The 17363-nt window shown below is 49.4% G+C and overlaps 4 protein-coding genes across 4 annotated transcripts; 2 read left to right on the plus strand and 2 right to left on the minus strand.

The window, feature by feature from the left end:
• Nucleotide 1: 1 nt before the first annotated feature.
• Nucleotides 2-6788, plus strand: LOC6597616 (anaphase-promoting complex subunit 1). The gene is made up of 8 exons (XM_026993099.1): nucleotides 2-1164; nucleotides 1231-1390; nucleotides 1455-1613; nucleotides 1681-2836; nucleotides 2908-4961; nucleotides 5028-5462; nucleotides 5522-6104; nucleotides 6177-6788. Exons 1-8 carry the CDS (start codon nucleotides 126-128, stop codon nucleotides 6657-6659), a joined length of 6069 nt encoding a protein of 2022 aa, XP_026848900.1. The 5' UTR covers nucleotides 2-125; the 3' UTR covers nucleotides 6660-6788.
• A 1066-nt stretch (nucleotides 6789-7854) lies between these two features.
• On the minus strand, nucleotides 7855-9581 carry LOC6597617 (P3 protein). The gene is made up of 2 exons (XM_002022719.2): nucleotides 8464-9581; nucleotides 7855-8401 (listed from the first exon to the last, which is right to left on the minus strand). Exons 1-2 carry the CDS (start codon nucleotides 9487-9489, stop codon nucleotides 8093-8095), a joined length of 1335 nt encoding a protein of 444 aa, XP_002022755.2. The 5' UTR covers nucleotides 9490-9581; the 3' UTR covers nucleotides 7855-8092.
• Nucleotides 9582-10003: 422 nt separating this feature from the next.
• LOC6597618 (adenosylhomocysteinase) lies at nucleotides 10004-12051 on the minus strand. Its single transcript, XM_002022720.2, has 3 exons — nucleotides 11948-12051; nucleotides 11507-11697; nucleotides 10004-11235 (listed from the first exon to the last, which is right to left on the minus strand). The coding sequence occupies exons 1-3, from the start codon at nucleotides 11970-11972 to the stop codon at nucleotides 10153-10155; spliced, it is 1299 nt and encodes a 432-aa protein (XP_002022756.1). The 5' UTR covers nucleotides 11973-12051; the 3' UTR covers nucleotides 10004-10152.
• Nucleotides 12052-12372: 321 nt separating this feature from the next.
• LOC6597619 (secretory carrier-associated membrane protein 1) lies at nucleotides 12373-14776 on the plus strand. Its single transcript, XM_002022721.2, has 5 exons — nucleotides 12373-12543; nucleotides 12703-12927; nucleotides 13416-13617; nucleotides 13839-13968; nucleotides 14041-14776. The coding sequence occupies exons 1-5, from the start codon at nucleotides 12481-12483 to the stop codon at nucleotides 14447-14449; spliced, it is 1029 nt and encodes a 342-aa protein (XP_002022757.1). The 5' UTR covers nucleotides 12373-12480; the 3' UTR covers nucleotides 14450-14776.
• Nucleotides 14777-17363: the final 2587 nt, after the last annotated feature.

Genomic DNA, 17363 nt, shown 5'->3' on the forward strand with positions numbered 1-17363 from the left:
ATATTTTACCGGTCACAAGTGTGCGGTCACACCAATTGCGAATTGAAATTGTTATTCGCGGAAAATCGGCGCTCGTTCGCGGGATTTTTTTTGTAAACTTTGCAAATCTGGATGCATTTTCTGAGATGATAGCCGTCGCAGAACCGCCACGGGAATTCGTTCCGCGTGGTCGTCAGGCGGCTGAAGAGCATCCCGGTCCACCGGATCAGCCGCTGTCCAAATACCAGCCCACCGAGCATTTTCTGCTACAGCGTCTTCAAAACGTGAACATTTCCGCCGGCGGCGTCACCGAGGAGCCGCAAGAGTTCTGGTCGATACGCGAGATCTACGACGACTACGAGGCCAGCAATGAGCGTACCCATCGTCGTACCCAGTTGATTGAGCACGCAAAGAAATGCGGTCCCAAGGTGGCCGCTGCCACCCAATTGTCTTCGCTGCCGCGACACCTGCTGAGCCCAGATATGGATCATCGCGAGGAGCCCATGTGCGACTACATGGTCAACAACGAGGAGGAGCTGTATGTGAACAAGAACACAGTCATATGGACCCAGGGCCTCGGCGACGCGGACGATGGCGTCTACAAGCGCATGTGCTTCACCACCGACTTTCCGGTGAAGTTTGCCTGCTTCTTGAACCGCACCTTCGTACGCGGCCGCCTGGCCCAGCTGAAGGCGACCATCGAGTCGGACGACGACAGCCTTAAGGCCATTTGCGTGATGGACTCGGATGCCATGCGAGTCTATTGCAATGATGGCGAGGATTTCCTCGCCAGCGTCGAGTTTCCCGTCGCCCAGCTGTGGCAGACGAAGCACGGCCTGCTGCTGGAAAAGGACGCAGACAATGCTCTGATCTCGAATCTCTCGATACCCATGCCGCGGCTGTTCTCCATGTCCCATCCGCTGCACGAGGCCTGTCCGGTGGTCCTCAAAACATGCACCAATGCCACCGGCTATGTGATAGAACCCGAATACAGTGTGATCTATACGACAGAAGACTCCGATCTGGTGCTGCTCTACGATGCAAAGTTTTTCAAGCATTTTGTTACGCGCCTGCGAAAGGTAACGCCCGAGGAAGTGAATCTTGTGCAGCAGGATCTGGGGCATACAACGATCGGGCCACGATCGTCAAGTGCCGCCAGCTTCAGCACACCCAAGGCCACAGGAAGTGAGTCCCAAATCCATGTTTTTATTCGAATTAGAATAGAATTCGATTTTATTCTCTTTCTTCCAGCCACGCCGAAAGTGCTGCCGAATGTCTCTGGGTTTCTGGGGAGGAATACCACCACAACGACCACTGGGGGCGCGCATACACACGCCCCACTGGGGCACAATCTCTCCAAGTTTGGACTCAGCCAATCGCAGTCGTTCAGCGGCGTCCTCGGCCAGACCAAGCAAGTGGTTCCCCCAGCCAATCCGAGAGCTCGCTTTTAATATATCTTTGTTTCTTGCCTTCAGTCGTGCCTCCCTGGGCACGCCGCTCAGTCAGCTGCAGAGCAGCTTCGGTCAGTCGATGTCCGCCAAGGATATGCGCAAGATGAGCCACGTGAAGCCCGCCAAGCCCATCGAGCCGGAGATGTGTCTGGAGCATATTTGGACAGAGAATACCTATGGCAGGTACGTGATTTAATTTTTCCTGTTCGGCTTTCTTTAAGTGGAATAAATGGGTTTCCGCCTCCCACAGACAACGCGACTTCTGCGAGATGGCCACGCGCGGCTTTATTCACACGGATCTGGTGGGTCAGACGTACATGTGTTATCTACTGGCCCGCTCCTGCCGCCTGCAGATGGTGAGGATCACGGGTTATGGCAGCACCGATGTCCAGCTCTCTACCATGGCCTCTACGCTGCCGGCCAAGGATGCTGTGGGCTTGAGTCGCATGCATATGATTGCTGTCCTGGATCCTGGTGGCAGTCTGATCCTCTACACGGGCACTGTGCTCATCTCCAAGGTGCACATCACACCGCTGCTTGCCTCCAGTGTGCCCAGCATATCGATGGTCACGCCCAAGGTTGTGCCAACAGCAACAGGAGGAGGGGGCTGCGCCAAGGCCACCACCAGCAGAAGCTCGTTTGAGGATGTGCGTCGTAGCAGCCTGTTGCCCTCCAAGGCACCCTCAGATCTGGCCGGCTTTGACGAGGAGCTGCACATGCTGTCGCCCATTGCCCCACAGGTCGTCTGCTATACGCCCCGCCAGGCGCACAATATCTGCAAGGCGCTGCGTGATCCGGCGGGTAATCGTTTGACCCTTGTCTATGCCACCGGCCGAATGCTGCGGATCGCCCTGCCGCTGCTGAATGACACACGACTGGTGACACGCTGCATTGCCACGCTGCGGCAGGTCCTGAATCCCACACAGTTTCTGCATTTCATCATCCGTTGGTACAGTGCCCGCAATCCGCCGGGGTCCCGTGATCTCAGCAGTGAACAAGAGTGGCAGATCTTTCGGAGTACGCTGCTCGCACTCATGGGGTGCACAGCGGCGCCCGATATGGAAACGTCGGAGACCTATGGCCGGTGTGCCACACCAGTGCCCCATTCACCCCAGACAGAGGAGAGCGGAGGAGCTGGCGGCGATTGCTTGAGTGCCAACCTCCAGAATGAGCCAAAGAAGCGGCGAAAGTACAACGATTGCGAGGAGTACACCGACGAGGATTGGGAGTTTCTGCTACTGCAGACAACACTGGCGCCATGCGGCAGCGACGGCCACAGCTACAGCGTGGACATGAGCGCCCCGCTCTTTCAGATGATACCCGCCATCTTCTATAGCCTGCATTTGCTGTATGAGGATCTCAAGTTGGATGTGATCTTTCAGGCGGCCGAGTCGTATTTGGCAGGGGTGTGTACTGTTTCCCTTATCGCCGGTACTCACAGAATGTCTTTGAACATCTCTCTCTCTCCGTTTTGCAGTTCCTACATCAGATGGCCATCGATATGCAGCTGGATAACTATGTCCTGCACTATGTCCTGGACTTTCCCGAGCTCACGCACAAGACCAGCAAGCTATCGCTGCTCAGTTTCGAGCACGGGGCCATGATGCAGCACCAGGAGCTGTTGCGAGTGCCCACGCCGAGTGTCTTTGGCCAGATGGAGCACATTTTGATGGCCCGCGAGGAGGTCTTGCCCTACAGCTTCATCGAGTGCATCAATGAGCGCAGTCGCAACATGCTGCAACTGCTGTCGCTGGTGTTGCACGGACCCGAGCGCATCAAGCACTGGTGGCAGCTGCTCGAGCTTCCGGAGGCCGTTCAATCGAACTATCCAAAGCGTCCCAAGCGCACGATAACGGGTGGTGTGTCCAAGTATCATCAGCTGCTGGAACTGCTGCTGGCCATGCGCTTTAAGCGGCAGGATATTGAGCGATTTCCGGCTGCAGTGCATCTGATTGTGGCCGATGCCTTGGAGGAGGCACGCGTTGCGCCGCCAATTAGCAGCAGCATGTCCGCCTATGATCTGATACTGCGACCCGAATTGGCCTCCCACTTTACGCTGGCATTCCTGGAGAAGAGCATCGAGCAGCCGCACTGCGGTCGTCTCTACAAGGAGGATTCACTGTCCGCGAGGTGTGCCATGAGTGTGGGGCAGGAGTGGATGACCACAGAGCCGGATGCGAATCTGCGGCACGATGATATGGACAATATGGACACGAAACTGCTAAGATTGCGCTTCCCGGACGACATGAGAGTGGAGGAGGTGCGTCGCCTGCTCAGCAGCTCCGAGCCGGTGCCCATCGAGGTGCACCAATCCCCCGGGACGAGCGATCATGAGTTCATCGAGGAGCAGGAGAAGCAATTGTTTGCTTTGTGCGCCCGCACCATGACCCTGCCTCTGGGCCGTGGCATGTTCACGCTGCGCACCCTACTGCCGAAGCCCAGCGACAGCGTGCCCATGCCGAAGCTCTGTCTGGTTGGCCGTGAGCCGCACAAGGGCACCACCATCGAGATGCAGCAGATCGAATTCCCCGCAAATATGAGCATGTGGCCATCGTTTCACAATGGCGTCGCCACCGGCCTGAAGGTCTCACCCCAGGCGCAGGATGTGGACTCCACGTGGATCGTCTACAACAAGCCCAAGGCTCAGGCGAATAATGCCCTGGAACATGCTGGCTTCCTCATGGCCCTCGGCCTCAATGGACACCTCAAAACGCTGTCCTTCATGAGCGTCTACAAGTACCTCGTGAAGTGCGATGAGATGACCAATGTGGGCCTCCTATTGGGCATTTCAGCCGCCCATCGTGGCACCATGGACACAAAGATCACCAAGCTATTGAGCGTTCATCTGGAGGCCCTACTCCCAGCCACCGCCATGGAACTGGACATTCCACAGAGCACACAGGTGGCTGCTCTGATGGGGATTGGTATGCTCTATCAGGGCTCGGCCAAGCGGCACATTGCCGAGGTACTGCTGCAGGAGATTGGTCGTCCGCCCGGCCCCGAGATGGAGAACTGTGTGGAGCGCGAATCTTATGCTATGACAGCAGGCCTGGCCCTGGGACTGGTAACCCTCGGGCAGGGTGAGTCGCCCGCAGGTCTCAGGGATCTCCAGCTGCCGGATACGCTCCACTACTATATGATGGGTGGGGTGAAGCGTCCCATCACGGGCTCCCAAAAGGAGAAGTACCGCCTGGCCTCGTTCCAAGTGCGCGAGGGCGAGAATGTCAATATCGATGTGACGGCCCCGGGCGCCACTCTGGCCTTGGGTCTGATGTTCTTCAATTCGGGGAATACAGCGATTGCCGAATGGATGCAGCCACCGGATTCGCGCTACCTGCTGGACATGGTGAGGCCCGATTTTCTGCTGCTGCGCACCATTGCCCGTGGGTTGATTCTATGGGAAAATGTACTACCGGACAACGAATGGTTCCAGGCGCAATTCCCTGCGAATCTTCGCGTTCATCTGCGGATGCCGATGCGCGATGATGAGCCCCAGGCAGAGGATGGAGATGTGGATTATGAGGCCATCACGTAAGCAGTCATCAGAGATTCCTCTTCCCGTTTTTATATCCCACATTTGTCTCTCCCTTTCGGCAGTCAGGCATATTGCAACATTGTGGCTGGTGCCGCCTTCTGTATTGGCCTGAAATACGCGGGCACTGAGAATTCGGTGGCCTTTGCCACTCTGCGGGCGGCCATCAAGGAATTCCTGGGTTTCCCTGGCACACCCATGGGCGAATATGCTGGCCGCACCACCGTCGAGAGTTGTCTGATGGTGCTGCTGATTGCCATTTCCCTGGTATTTGCCGGCTCTGGCAATTGTGAGATACTGCGCATCATACGGTTTTTGAGATCGCGCGTGGGTCCGCAGTATCCGCACATCACGTACGGCTCTCATATGGCCATACATATGTCGCTGGGACTGCTCTTTCTGGGCGCGGGACGCTTTACCATTGCCAAGACCCCGGAATCGATTGCGGCATTGGTGTGCGCCTTCTTTCCCAAGTTCCCCATACACAGCAATGACAATCGGTGAGACGGGGATCGAGGACTATCAAGGAGTAGTCTTAATCCCTTTTGTTCCTTTTCAGCTATCATCTTCAGGCCCTGCGACATCTGTACGTGCTGGCTGTGGAGCCGCGACTGTTTCTTCCGCGGGACATAGACACCCATCAGCTGTGTCTGTGCAACATTTCGGTGCTGGAGGTGGGCGCCAGTGAGCTGCGACGCCTGCCCATTGCCCCATGCATCCTGCCAGAGCTGAGTACGCTGCAGAAGGTGATCGTAGACGATGAAAATTACTGGCCAGTGTGCTTTGAGAGGTCGCGCAACTGGCATCAGCTGGAGAAGGCCCTGGAGATGAGTGCACCCATTGACATTAAGAAACGGACGGGCTGTCTCTCTCATTTGGAGGACCCGGACCGGCTGAAGAGCATGCTCGCCCAGACATTGACCCTCGAGCAAAGCATCTGCTGGCAGATCGACACGAACGATCTGAAGCGATTCGAGGCGGAGGTGCTGGTAAAGCCATTCATTAGTCGCTGCCTGGACATCAAAGGCACGCAGCTCAGTCACGAGGAACTGGTGAAACGTCATCAGTTGATCCTGCTGTTCTACAATGCGGTGGTCAAGGATCGTATGCATCTGCTACCCGTCTACCTCACCCTCTTCGATGTAAGTGATCCCCAGAAGCTGACGCCCAGAGTCGGCTCTCTATTGACTCTCTGCACTCTTTCTGTTTCGCAGCACGTGACGAAACCCATGCCCAACAACACGGATGTGTGGCAGCTGAAGCTGATTGATTCGTATCTGCGTCGTGGCAAGGAGTCGGATCATCCCCGACTCTCCGTGGAACTCATCCAGATGATGCAGGAGATCTTCAAGCAGAAAATGGAGGCCTCCACCACCCAACTATGCATACCGTTGCGTGCATTTCTCAGCCAGAAGCGACTGGAGCCCAGCTATGTGGCGACCATCAGCGGGCCCGATCTGCAGCGCGTCTTCTGTTTGATCAACTATTACAACCTGATGCCCAATATGCTGACTGGAGTGAATCTCAGTGGTGATTCGGTGAACTACTTGCGCTTGCTCTTTGCGTTCCGGCAGCTTAATCTCGGTCCAAACACCGTATTTGGCCTGCTCAAGATACTGCAGGCGCTCGCCTGCTGCCAGCCGACGATACTCGAGGAGGCTCCTTCGATCTTGACCATGGCCATGGGAGGGCCATGATACGCGCCTCTGGAGTTCATGAATGTAAATGATGTAATGTAAACGAATTCTATTTATACTATCTGTGGCTTACGTATATGTAGATAATTTACGCAGTAAAACAATACAGCGGGCTATTTTTTAAAATTTGTATTCGCATATGAATTCTGCTTTTAGATTTGCATTTTTTCATTTGGAATAGAATTGAGTACTGGCATCCTAATGTCGATGCACATGTGCCTCTATCATGGTTTTACTTCTCATTTAAATTGGAAACACATGTGCAGAATGAGTGATCCCCTTGTTATATTTGTTGGATGATTAGCTTTATTGAAGATTGATTCGTTGATGACTATACTAGCTTACTTCTAATTTCTTTCCTGTCGTTCTGTCCTTTTGGATCAGGGATTAGAAATACAGTAGCTTTATAGCCTTGGTTATTTTTAGTTTGGCCATCGCCACTTCCATTTCAAAAGCTTGGCATTTTAATATCATCTAACGATAAACGAAAAATTAATCTTTGAAGAAAAATGGAATCAACGCATGAACATTTCCGTACACTGGCTATTGCACTGCTGTCATATGACCGTACACCAGCAGATAGAGGCATCTTTGGTCATTAAAGGGGCCAAGATACATTCAACATTGCTTGAACAGTTGGCCGTCAAGAAGAATTGTTCTCGAGAGATTCAAGATCATTGACATTTGCCCCCAAACACACACATTTCAGAGAAGTAAAAAGTACTCTGAAGAATGGTTTTAGCGGATGCAAAGTGCATCCATCATAATGGAGAAAAGCAAATGATATTTTTTAGGTCCTGCACTTTAAGGCTACGGTCTCAAAAGACAGCCTTCGTTTTGAAACTGATCATCGGGTATCTTGGTGTCGAGGCACGCCTAACTCTATCGTCTATTTCTGCGATTTGTTGTTGGGCATTTATATACAATTTTCACCAATTGTTTGGGCTTTTTCCACTTTTTCTATTTGTTAAAAGAATATCTTTACATGAAGAAGAATCCTTAATTAATCAAATTTGGTATAACTTCATTGAATTATTTTTCGAGTCTGTTAATGACATGCTAGCTCCTGCAATCCTTCATTATGACCTCTGACACTCTGCGTGTAGGCCGTTTTATACCAATTTTAAAAAATGTCGATTACATCTTAGGGAAATCGATTTATAATTAAAACGAAAATCAACTACGACTTCTTGTACATTTGATACTTTTATGAGGGTTTCTTTATTATCAAATAATACGTGGAAGAGTGTGGAATAATCGTATCACTAAGATATTTTCTATAGTATAACAATCGGCTTGGCCTATAAAGCTACCTCTTCGGCGGCATACCATTGCAAGCCGCTATGTAAAAGATATGTATATATATAATACAGATATGTACAATCGGATGAATGAAACAAATATAAAGATACACAAATGCCGTTGAATTTCCCTCAAACAATGCGCTGGGACTCTCCTGCAGCCACCTCATCCGGCTTGGGGCGACAGCAGCGATTGTAGAGATAAATGCCGAGCAGGGGAAGCGGTGTCATCACGGCCACCGACACGGGCACCACTGTGGTGAGATCCGACTGCGGCGACTCGAGCGTGGTGGTCAGCAGGAAGATGGCAATGCCCGTGTTCTGTATGCCCGTTTCGATGGCAATGGTCAGGGCATCGGCGGCGGTCTGATGCAGCAGCTTGGCAGCCAGCCAGGCAAAAATGTAGCCTAGTCCGGGAAGGGCCATGCCGGCCACAGCAATCTGGGAAAGGAACAAGCTATTATACAGATCTCGATGGAGTTGTGGTTGTAATTGCGGCTCACCTGCCAGGAGAACAGATAGAATAGATAAAAGTTCGTGATGATCGCAAATATCACAATGAACAGGATGAGGCAGGCAGAGATGGGCTTCAACAGGCGCACGAGAACTCGCGTGAGGCGTGGCGAACGCTTCTGTACAGCCAAGCCCATCAGCAGAGGTATGATGAGGCAGGCACAGTAAGTGGCAATCGTTCCGTATGGAACCTGCATCCCGGCCCGCTCAAAGATCAGCTGTCCGAGTGTGAAAATCCACAGCGGCATCGTGACAAAGGCGGCCACATTGCTAACCGTTGTCATTAGCACCGAGAGATGAATGTTGCCGCCCAGCACCGCAGACCAGGTATTGGATGCCCCGCCGCTGGGCGAGATTCCCGTGAAGAAGAGGCCCAGCTGCATGGCCGGGGCCTCGGGGAATATGAATACTCCCAGAGCGTAGCTTAGCAGCGGCATACCCACCACCTGCATAACGAATCCGATGCAGGGACCGACTGGTCGCGTCACCAATCCCCGCAGCACATCTAGATTGAGGGCGGCCCCAAAATTTATGTACAGCAGCGACATAAGCAGGACGATGGAGCCGATGAAGACATGATCCACCACACGGCTCGGCCGCTGCACCTTCACGTCTAGCGTGCTGTCGTTGCTGCCCTGCGTCGGCAGCTGGCTGCTGTTCGACATGTTGTCAAACAGACGGACTGTGATCTTGGTCTCGCCCAGAAAGTGGGCATTCACCTGGATGTCGCCCGTCCAGTCTCGTGTGTCCGGATTCAACAGATCTACTGCTATGGTGGAGTTCTCCTCGGGCACACTGGCCAGGTCATTGGCGGCACTCTCCAGGCGGAAGACATATCGCTGGGGGCGCTGCAACGTTGACGGCGGCACGTTCTCCAGAGTGAGCGACACCCGATCGCCCTTCTCCATGCGCAGCGTGAGGCTGGATGGCCGAAAGTGTGCCATCCAGGCCATGGCAATGGGCGAAAGGCCCAGGGCGAGCATCAGCCACATCCATCTCAGCACAGGTGAGGCCATCTTTATATAATATATGCAAGTATCTTTCGCACGCTACAAGTCAGGTCGGATCTGGGAGAGAGCTGGGCGGCGAGTAAATCTAATGGAAAAGCGAAACGCACTAAAAGCACACATATTACCACCTGCAATTGCAACTGTAATCCCCCACTTGCAGTCAGCCAGACAGAGATGACTAGATGCTGTCCGATTGTACGATCGTCCATCTGAGCGTGCCAGAGCGGGACAAGCCGAGCCCGAAAACCGGCTAACAATCGAGAGCCAAATCTATCGACCAGGCCACCTCTAATCTTGAATACCCTCTCTCCTCTCAGCTCTGTTGATGCTGATAAAAATTATTTTCTCCAAATAAAAATAAGCTGACTCACTGAATCTCAGGCGTGCTCTTAGCAGATAACAGAATATAAATTTAGGCGGAAGACATCTGGCAGATGCGATTAACCCGCAGGCGCACAAGGCAATCAGGAAAACTAATGAGCCTAACCCTGGAGGGGATAGAGAATAAGCAGTTACTTGGTTGGGGTGGATTTCTCGCTGGAGAGTGTACGTGAGATGGGTTTTTATTGGAGCTTTTGGCGGATCAGTATTTAAAAAAAAAAACGGTATAAGAAAAGAATAAAACATTTAAAAGAATTGGATAACTATTTGTGTCTCCACTGGGTTTACTCAGTAGCGGTAGTGGTCGGGCTTGAAGGGTCCCGTCTTGGGCACACCCAGATAGCTGGACTGCTTCTCCGTCAGTTTGGTGAGCTTGACGCCGAGCTTTTCCAGATGGAGACTGGCCACTTCCTCGTCGAGAACCTTGGGCAGGACGTGGACGCCGACCTTGTACTGGGCGGACTTGGTCCACAGTTCGATCTGGGCGAGCACTTGGTTGGTGAAGGAGTTAGACATTACAAAGCTGGGATGGCCGTGGGCACAGCCCAAGTTAACCAGACGGCCCTCGGCCAGGAGGATGATGTGACGGCCATTGGGCATGGTGTAGCGATCGACCTGGGGCTTCACGTTCACCTTCTCCTTGGCATTGGCATTCAGCCAGTCGACATCGATCTCGATGTCAAAGTGGCCGATGTTGCAAACGATGGCATCGTCGGGCATGTTGAGCAGGTGCACGGAGGTGATGATGTCGCGGCAGCCGGTGGTGGTCACAAAGATGGATGCCTCCTTGCTGGCCTCCTCCATTGTGGTCACCTCGTAGCCCTCCATGGCGGCCTGCAGGGCATTGATTGGATCGATTTCGGTGACGATCACCCGTCCACCGAATCCCTTCAGAGCCTGGGCACAGCCCTTGCCCACATCACCGTAACCAGCGACGCAGCACACCTTGCCGGCGATCATCACATCTGTGGCGCGCTTGATGCCATCGATCAGGGACTCCCGACAGCCGTACAGATTGTCGAACTTGCTCTTCGTCACGGAATCGTTGACATTGATGGCCGGGATGCCCAGGCGGCCGTCCTTGAACATCTTGTAGAGGTTGTGGACACCCGTGGTCGTCTCCTCGCTGAGACCCTTGATGTCCTTCAGGTACTGGGGGAACTTCTCGTGCACCAGATTGGTCAGATCACCGCCATCGTCCAGGATCATGTTCAGGGGCTTGCCATCGGGGAAGACCAGAGTCTGCTCGATGCACCACATGTACTCCTCGTCCGTTTCACCCTTCCACGCGTACACAGGCACACCGGTGGCAGCAATGGCAGCCGCGGCGTTATCCTGTGTGCTGAAGATGTTGCAACTGGACCATTGGACCTGCAACAAGAGAGGAAAAGAGAGGGAGAGAGATGGTGTCACAGCAGCCGTTGCCAAGTGTGGATGTACAAAAGTGTCTAGTCAGAGGAAATAACAATACTGAAGCATCACCATATCAATGAGAGCCAGGGCCCCCATTGACCCTGCTTATCTTTGGGTTGCGCCTTGAACTTGCCCCCCGGCGAAGCAGAAACTATTGTTTTTCGGCCAATCGATTGTTGTGCGTAAACAAAACGAAGATAAGAAAGGGTATAACGGGGGCAGATCTTACCTCAGCGCCCAGCTCCACGAGGGTCTCGATGAGCACCGCCGTCTGGACGGTCATGTGCAGGCAGCCGGTGATGCGAGCCCCCTTCAGGATCTTGGACGGCCCGTACTTCTTGCGGCAGGCCATCAGGCCGGGCATCTCGTTCTCCGCAATGATAATCGCCTTGCGTCCCCATTCGGCCAGACCGATATCGGCTGTCGTGTAAAAAATGGCAGAGATACGGGGAAGATAAGCAAATATTTATGAAGATGTGTTAGTAGCCTGGCAACAACGTGCGCAGGCTGTTCGCTCGCCTCGCTCCTCTTTAACCTCAGAAACATGTGCAAAGTGCGGTGCGGTGCAGCACATGGACAAGGAATTTCGGTTCGCGCGCTCACTTCTACAGATGTGCCTGTTGCCGGGAGCAGAAGCAATGCTTCCTCGGGCATTTATTTTTAAACTCACCAACTTTGTAGGCAGGCTTCGACATGTTTTTAGGCAAGGATTTGGTTCTACAGGCGCAGAGCAGAAAGATTAATGCACAACCGAATTGAAGTCGCGGGCAGCGGTTAATGAAACAGCAATATGGGCGCCGGTGCCGGAATCACTTGAAGTTCAGGCGGAGCTGACGCAATTGGTTCCTGAACCTGTTCATTTGAACCTGAACGGATGTGATTCATCCACATAACGTAAATTCTAGGAATAGTAAATAAAAAATTTAAAGGAATAAGCATTGCTTTTCTAAAATTTACCTAAATGGAAAAATAGATATAAAATAACTGGCAATATATTACACCATATACAGCCATAATCTCTTAATTGTTTGCTTACCATCGCTAAGTGAAGTCATCGATAGCAACCATCGATAGACCTGCAGCTATTGATGACACAGCTTTGACCGAGCAGCAGCGAAAATATACACAGCGAAAAGTGAGAATTCGAGTGCGTTTTCGTTGGTCATAGCTGAAGCAAGCAATTAATCATCTTTAGCTAAGAACATGTCCGGCTCCGGTCTTGATGAAAATCCCTTTGGCGAGCCCAATCTGGACAATCCGTTTGCGGTAAGTCCGGAATGAAAATTCCAACCGACACACACGCACCCACACAAACACAGTCACAATCACAGAGTGAGTGAGTTCATGCATGCGTGGGTGTGTGAGTGCTGCAACGACGACACCGTCGCATATGTTTAATTTTCTTATATGTCCTATAACCCGTAGGATCCCGCCATACAGCAGGCAAGACGTCAGGCTGGCGCTGCCTTGGTTTCATTGGAGGACTACAATCCCTTTGAGGAGCAGGCCAAGCCACAGCTTCAAATCAACTCCACGAACACGGCGGCCGTCGTTCAGCCGCTCTCACAGAACGTTCCACCCCCACAGACCAGTTCGCTGGGCGCCTCGGCGCCAAGCACTAGCATACAAATCACCTCTGAGGAACTGCAGGTACGTGCGTGCCCCAGTGTGGGAAACAGATCTGTGTGTGAGTGCGTGCTAGATCAGTAGAAACAAGAGACAAAAAGACAACAACATTAAAAGAAAAAAACCGGCACACGACGGTTTCGCGTTACGAACGCTTTTCGAATGCGGAATGTACAGTGAATGCTCTTCATAGAGGGTCGCCACGGGCCTATCTGTTGGATCATGCGAGGAAATGTTTAATTGCAGAACACACCCGATAAAGACGTATCCGTCGTTATCTACCGTCTTGTTTTGTGATAAACTCATCCGTCCCGAAATTGTTCTTGGATCTTGTAAAGTCATTTTTCCCGCAGATAATCTAGGGGTACGCACTGTAGACATTCTCCGCTTGCGGTTGCATTTCTGGGGCTGCCATATGTGGGCGTTGCTTAGGGCCGGGTCCAACGATTATCAATGAATTGCAAACATAATGCTGATAATTCTTCTCTCCCTTTGTCTTTGCATCGACGTAGCGACGGCAGGAAGAGCTGGACCGCAAGGCTGCCGAGTTGGATCGTCGCGAACAGCAGCTCCAAGGAAATGTCCCACAGCTGAACAACTGGCCCCCGTTGCCGGATAATTTCTGTGTGAAGCCGTGCTTCTACCAGGACTTTGAAGTTGAGATACCCCCAGAGTTTCAGAGACTGGTGAAGCATTTGTACTACATTTGGATGTGTGAGTATTATATGGCGTTTTTCGTTAGCTGCTGATAAGCCAGCCGATCGACCGACCGGGATTAGTCATCCATAATAGAACGTACATATATGTATGTACGTTTTATTATTTATAGATTTGATTCGTTTTAAAAAGTGCATACCTTCTGCCGGTTACCTGAAATGTTTGCTAATCTCGGGTTCCCTCCACCCATCCCCTCCCTGTCTCTCTACCCCGCGCAGTCTATACCATGACGCTGGTGGCCAATGTGATTGGGGGTCTCATCTTGTTGTTCCATTCGGGCGATTTTGTCACTCTGTTCCTGGCCCTGTTCTACACAGTTCTATTCACACCCGCCTCGTATGTCTGCTGGTAAGTGCCGCTGTGCGATATATGCTCTGTAAAATTATTTTTAAATATCTGTATCTTTCTCCCCCTTGATAGGTTTCGGCCCGCGTACAAGGCCTTCCGCAACGATTCGAGCTTCAATTTCATGGTTTTCTTCTTCATTTACTTCTTCCAAACAATATATTCGGTGGTGCAGGCCGTTGGCTTTAATAAGATGGGCTATTGCGGCTTTATAACGGCCATCTCTCAGTTTGATGGCAACGCGGCGGGTATAATTGTGGGAATATTGCTGCTAAATGTTGCATTCTGCTTCACGGCCGTGGCCGTGGCCAATATACTGATGATCACCAAGATACACACGATCTATCGCAGCACTGGGGCCAGCATGGCCAAGGCCCAGGCAGAGTTTACCACGGAGTTTCTGCGCAATCAGCATGTCCAGGAGGCGGCCTCATCAGCGGTCAATACGGCGATCAGTTCGCAGTTCAACAACAGCAGATACTAGGCTGAACAAACAGAGAGACAATCAATGAATCAATCAATCAACCACATTGTATTTTGGCACATGGAGTCGCAAGCTCCAGCACCCATCCACAGAGATAGTTGGCTTCGAAAATCGGCACAGAAAGAAACGAGATGGAGGCGCAACAGAGCGTGAAACAGAAAGAGAGAGAGAAAGAATTCAGAGGAAGCATTATTAAGAAGAAAACTAAAGGAAGCATTGGAGGAGAGGAGCATTGAACTAATAATTAATTGCTTTTGTGCATAAATTCCTAATTCCTAGAATGCCGTCGTCTTTATTGCAAATAATTACTGTAACAATATGATAGAACACCAAAACACCATTTACTAACAAATACTTTATAGAAATGAAACAAAAAGCAAACAAGCAACTGGAAACTAAGTAAGAGCCGAGAAAAAACGTTTGCCTCACTAGTGGCAAGGCAGGTAGATGACAGACAAAACCCGATTCAAATTAACAACATAACATATAAATTAAAAACAATTACAATATCTGAGTACATATATATACGCCTAGGTATATGTATATATGTAAGAATGCTTTGAGTACAGGGTTTTTGTGTGTGTTTTTCCTAAGAAATTATTAATTTATGCAAGAATTTATCCAGACACGGATATAACGGATATTGATAATGCTGCTGATGGATGATGTTTTCTAGTTCTTTAAGTCCCACGCGTCACACCTCCGCCCTCACACACATGCACACAGACACAAGCACACATACAAATACATTCAAGGCATATATATATATATACGATTATACATATAATATAAATAATATATTTAACGCATACATTATAGAAATTTATCTCTTGTCGCCTGCCCCGCCTTCCCCGCCCCCCTAAACCCCAACACCTCTACAAATCAAATTTTTTGATCACTCGTCCACCACACGCCTTCCGCCCCCCTCCACGGCGCTCTTCGCTCTGTTCTCCACACTCACATGTAATGTCGTGTCGTGTTTTTTTTGTAATCGTAATTGTTGTATATTATATATATCTATGTGTATGAAGAGAGCATATAAAATATTGATTCACCCATTTTCTAGATACAATTATTTTATGTTTTACATTTCCCCCCTCCCGCCTTCCGTTTGCTTGCAAATCGAAACAAAACAAAAGTTATGTTATGGCATATATGTATTTATCTCTAAAATTGCGCCCGCGACGATGATCTATCGATTGTGTATTTGAAATTCAAGCAAAATTATGATAATTTAAAAAATAAATATAAATACCTATAGATGTAAGGAGGCGTTGAAGCGTTTTTGGTGTGGATAATAATTGGGTTAGTGCAAAGACAATACAACATAATAGTAACATGAGAAACGCCCACTCGTTGGGCACTCGTTTTATTTTTTTGTGCTTGTCTTTTGAGGCTCTTTTAAAATGTTATTGAAAAGCCGAAAAAGAACGCTCAAAAGCCAAGCGCTCGGTCTTATACGTCTGTATGACTGTATGCGTGCGCACGTATTCTCACGCATTCTAGATCTTCCTACCTGTATGCGTTTTTTACAGCGCTTTCGAAACTCGTCGTATACTTTAAACACATTTGGAAGACGCTTACCCCCAATTGGGATAATTATTATTTTGTCTATCCTTTATATACTCATTTTCTTAGTGTAAAATATACGAATATAATGAGCGGGTATACCTATGTAAAAATACATACCCTGATTCGGCGTACGACGCGTCGTGTGAATAAGCAACGAATTTGTATCCTTCAGCAAATTTGACCAGTTATATGAAATTACATTTAGTTCATATTGTTAAGATCCATTTTTCCCACAAATCTAATGTACCCCTATACTCTTTTTGAGTACCGCTCGCGAATCAGCTGTCTTTGGTTAAGGTATTTTGATTAGGTTTCCGAAGATTCACGGTTATCGCTCAAAGATCTTCCAAGTCTAAGCCATATAAATCTTCAGTCTGAACCCCCCGTCTTGAATCAAATTAACTCTTAATAAGTTTTTTTTTAATAGCCGCCATTGTTTTCTTCATTTTTTTTGTCATCTATTTTAGGAATTTGATTGGCTTTTAAATTTAATATAACATGCGGAGACTGTTTTGATTTTGTATTGAACAAAATTCATAAAATTTAGTCAATTTGGTCTTAGAACGGGAACCTACCCTTAAAGTGACTCTGCTCTCGTTTAAAACCTAACTCGAACGTTTCGCATAGCTCAGTAGCTCAACAATCAGATTCTGGATATATTTTAAGAGCTTCAGTGTGCTATATGGATGAAAACCCACCCTTATCCGAGCAGTCTCTTACTGGGAACTAGTTTTCTTCCTTGGAATTTGTTTTTCTCTGGTCAGAGTCTTGAAATTATTGCTTTATTTGTTTAAAAACTAATGGATTTGAATGGGCTCTGGGGGGGGGGGTGCATGTTTGCATCGAATCATTAGATGCCAACCTTTTCTTGAAATATTAATTTTACAAATTCTAAAACGCTAAAACACCAATCAGCAGATCCGAGAATATAAAGCGGGACCACTCAGAATCACTCCAGCTTGATTTTTCTTTCGAGGGTTTTTTGGCAGGTTACCTTGCCATTGAAGCCATCTCCGTTAGCCGACAAGGAATAGTTTGAATTTGCTAAGTTTGTTTGAATATAATTTGCTAAACGTTACTGATCTTCAGATGCTATGTCAACAGAAATTTTAAACCGATCCTGAGGCTCCTTATATTCTGGGTGGAGCCCAGATTTGTAATTTTATAAATAAATTTTGAATTAGATTGTTTTTTTTTTTAATTTGTTAATAGAAAACAAAAGAACTTACAGCAACTTACTAAATGTAAATTTAAATTAAATTTGTTCTTCAAGTTGGTCATAATTACCGAAAAAGTGTTAGGAATTTGCGATTTTCAAAAACAAATTTTGCTTCTAATAATA

Source organism: Drosophila persimilis, unplaced genomic scaffold (genome assembly GCF_003286085.1).
Source record: "Drosophila persimilis strain 14011-0111.01,24,50 unplaced genomic scaffold, DperRS2 tig00000804-arrow-arrow-pilon, whole genome shotgun sequence".
Taxonomy (NCBI): Eukaryota; Metazoa; Arthropoda; class Insecta; order Diptera; family Drosophilidae; genus Drosophila; species Drosophila persimilis.

Excerpts from the sequence above, each read along its gene's own strand:
- LOC6597616 (XM_026993099.1), top strand. The coding sequence starts at position 126 with ATGATAGCCGTCGCAGAACCGCCACGGGAATTCGTTCCGCGTGGTCGT. Across the intron at positions 1,614-1,680 it reads ACAGAGAATACCTATGGCAG|ACAACGCGACTTCTGCGAGA; the intron begins GTACGTGATTTA and ends CGCCTCCCACAG. Across the intron at positions 5,463-5,521 it reads ATACACAGCAATGACAATCG|CTATCATCTTCAGGCCCTGC; the intron begins GTGAGACGGGGA and ends GTTCCTTTTCAG.
- LOC6597617 (XM_002022719.2), bottom strand. The coding sequence starts at position 9,489 with ATGGCCTCACCTGTGCTGAGATGGATGTGGCTGATGCTCGCCCTGGGC. Across the intron at positions 8,402-8,463 it reads TCTATCTGTTCTCCTGGCAG|ATTGCTGTGGCCGGCATGGC; the intron begins GTGAGCCGCAAT and ends TTCCTTTCCCAG.
- LOC6597618 (XM_002022720.2), bottom strand. The coding sequence starts at position 11,972 with ATGTCGAAGCCTGCCTACAAAGTTG. Across the intron at positions 11,698-11,947 it reads GAAGCCTGCCTACAAAGTTG|CCGATATCGGTCTGGCCGAA; the intron begins GTGAGTTTAAAA and ends TTTACACGACAG. Across the intron at positions 11,236-11,506 it reads TCGTGGAGCTGGGCGCTGAG|GTCCAATGGTCCAGTTGCAA; the intron begins GTAAGATCTGCC and ends CTCTTGTTGCAG.
- LOC6597619 (XM_002022721.2), top strand. The coding sequence starts at position 12,481 with ATGTCCGGCTCCGGTCTTGATGAAAATCCCTTTGGCGAGCCCAATCTG. Across the intron at positions 13,618-13,838 it reads TTTGTACTACATTTGGATGT|TCTATACCATGACGCTGGTG; the intron begins GTGAGTATTATA and ends TACCCCGCGCAG. Across the intron at positions 13,969-14,040 it reads CCCGCCTCGTATGTCTGCTG|GTTTCGGCCCGCGTACAAGG; the intron begins GTAAGTGCCGCT and ends CCCCCTTGATAG.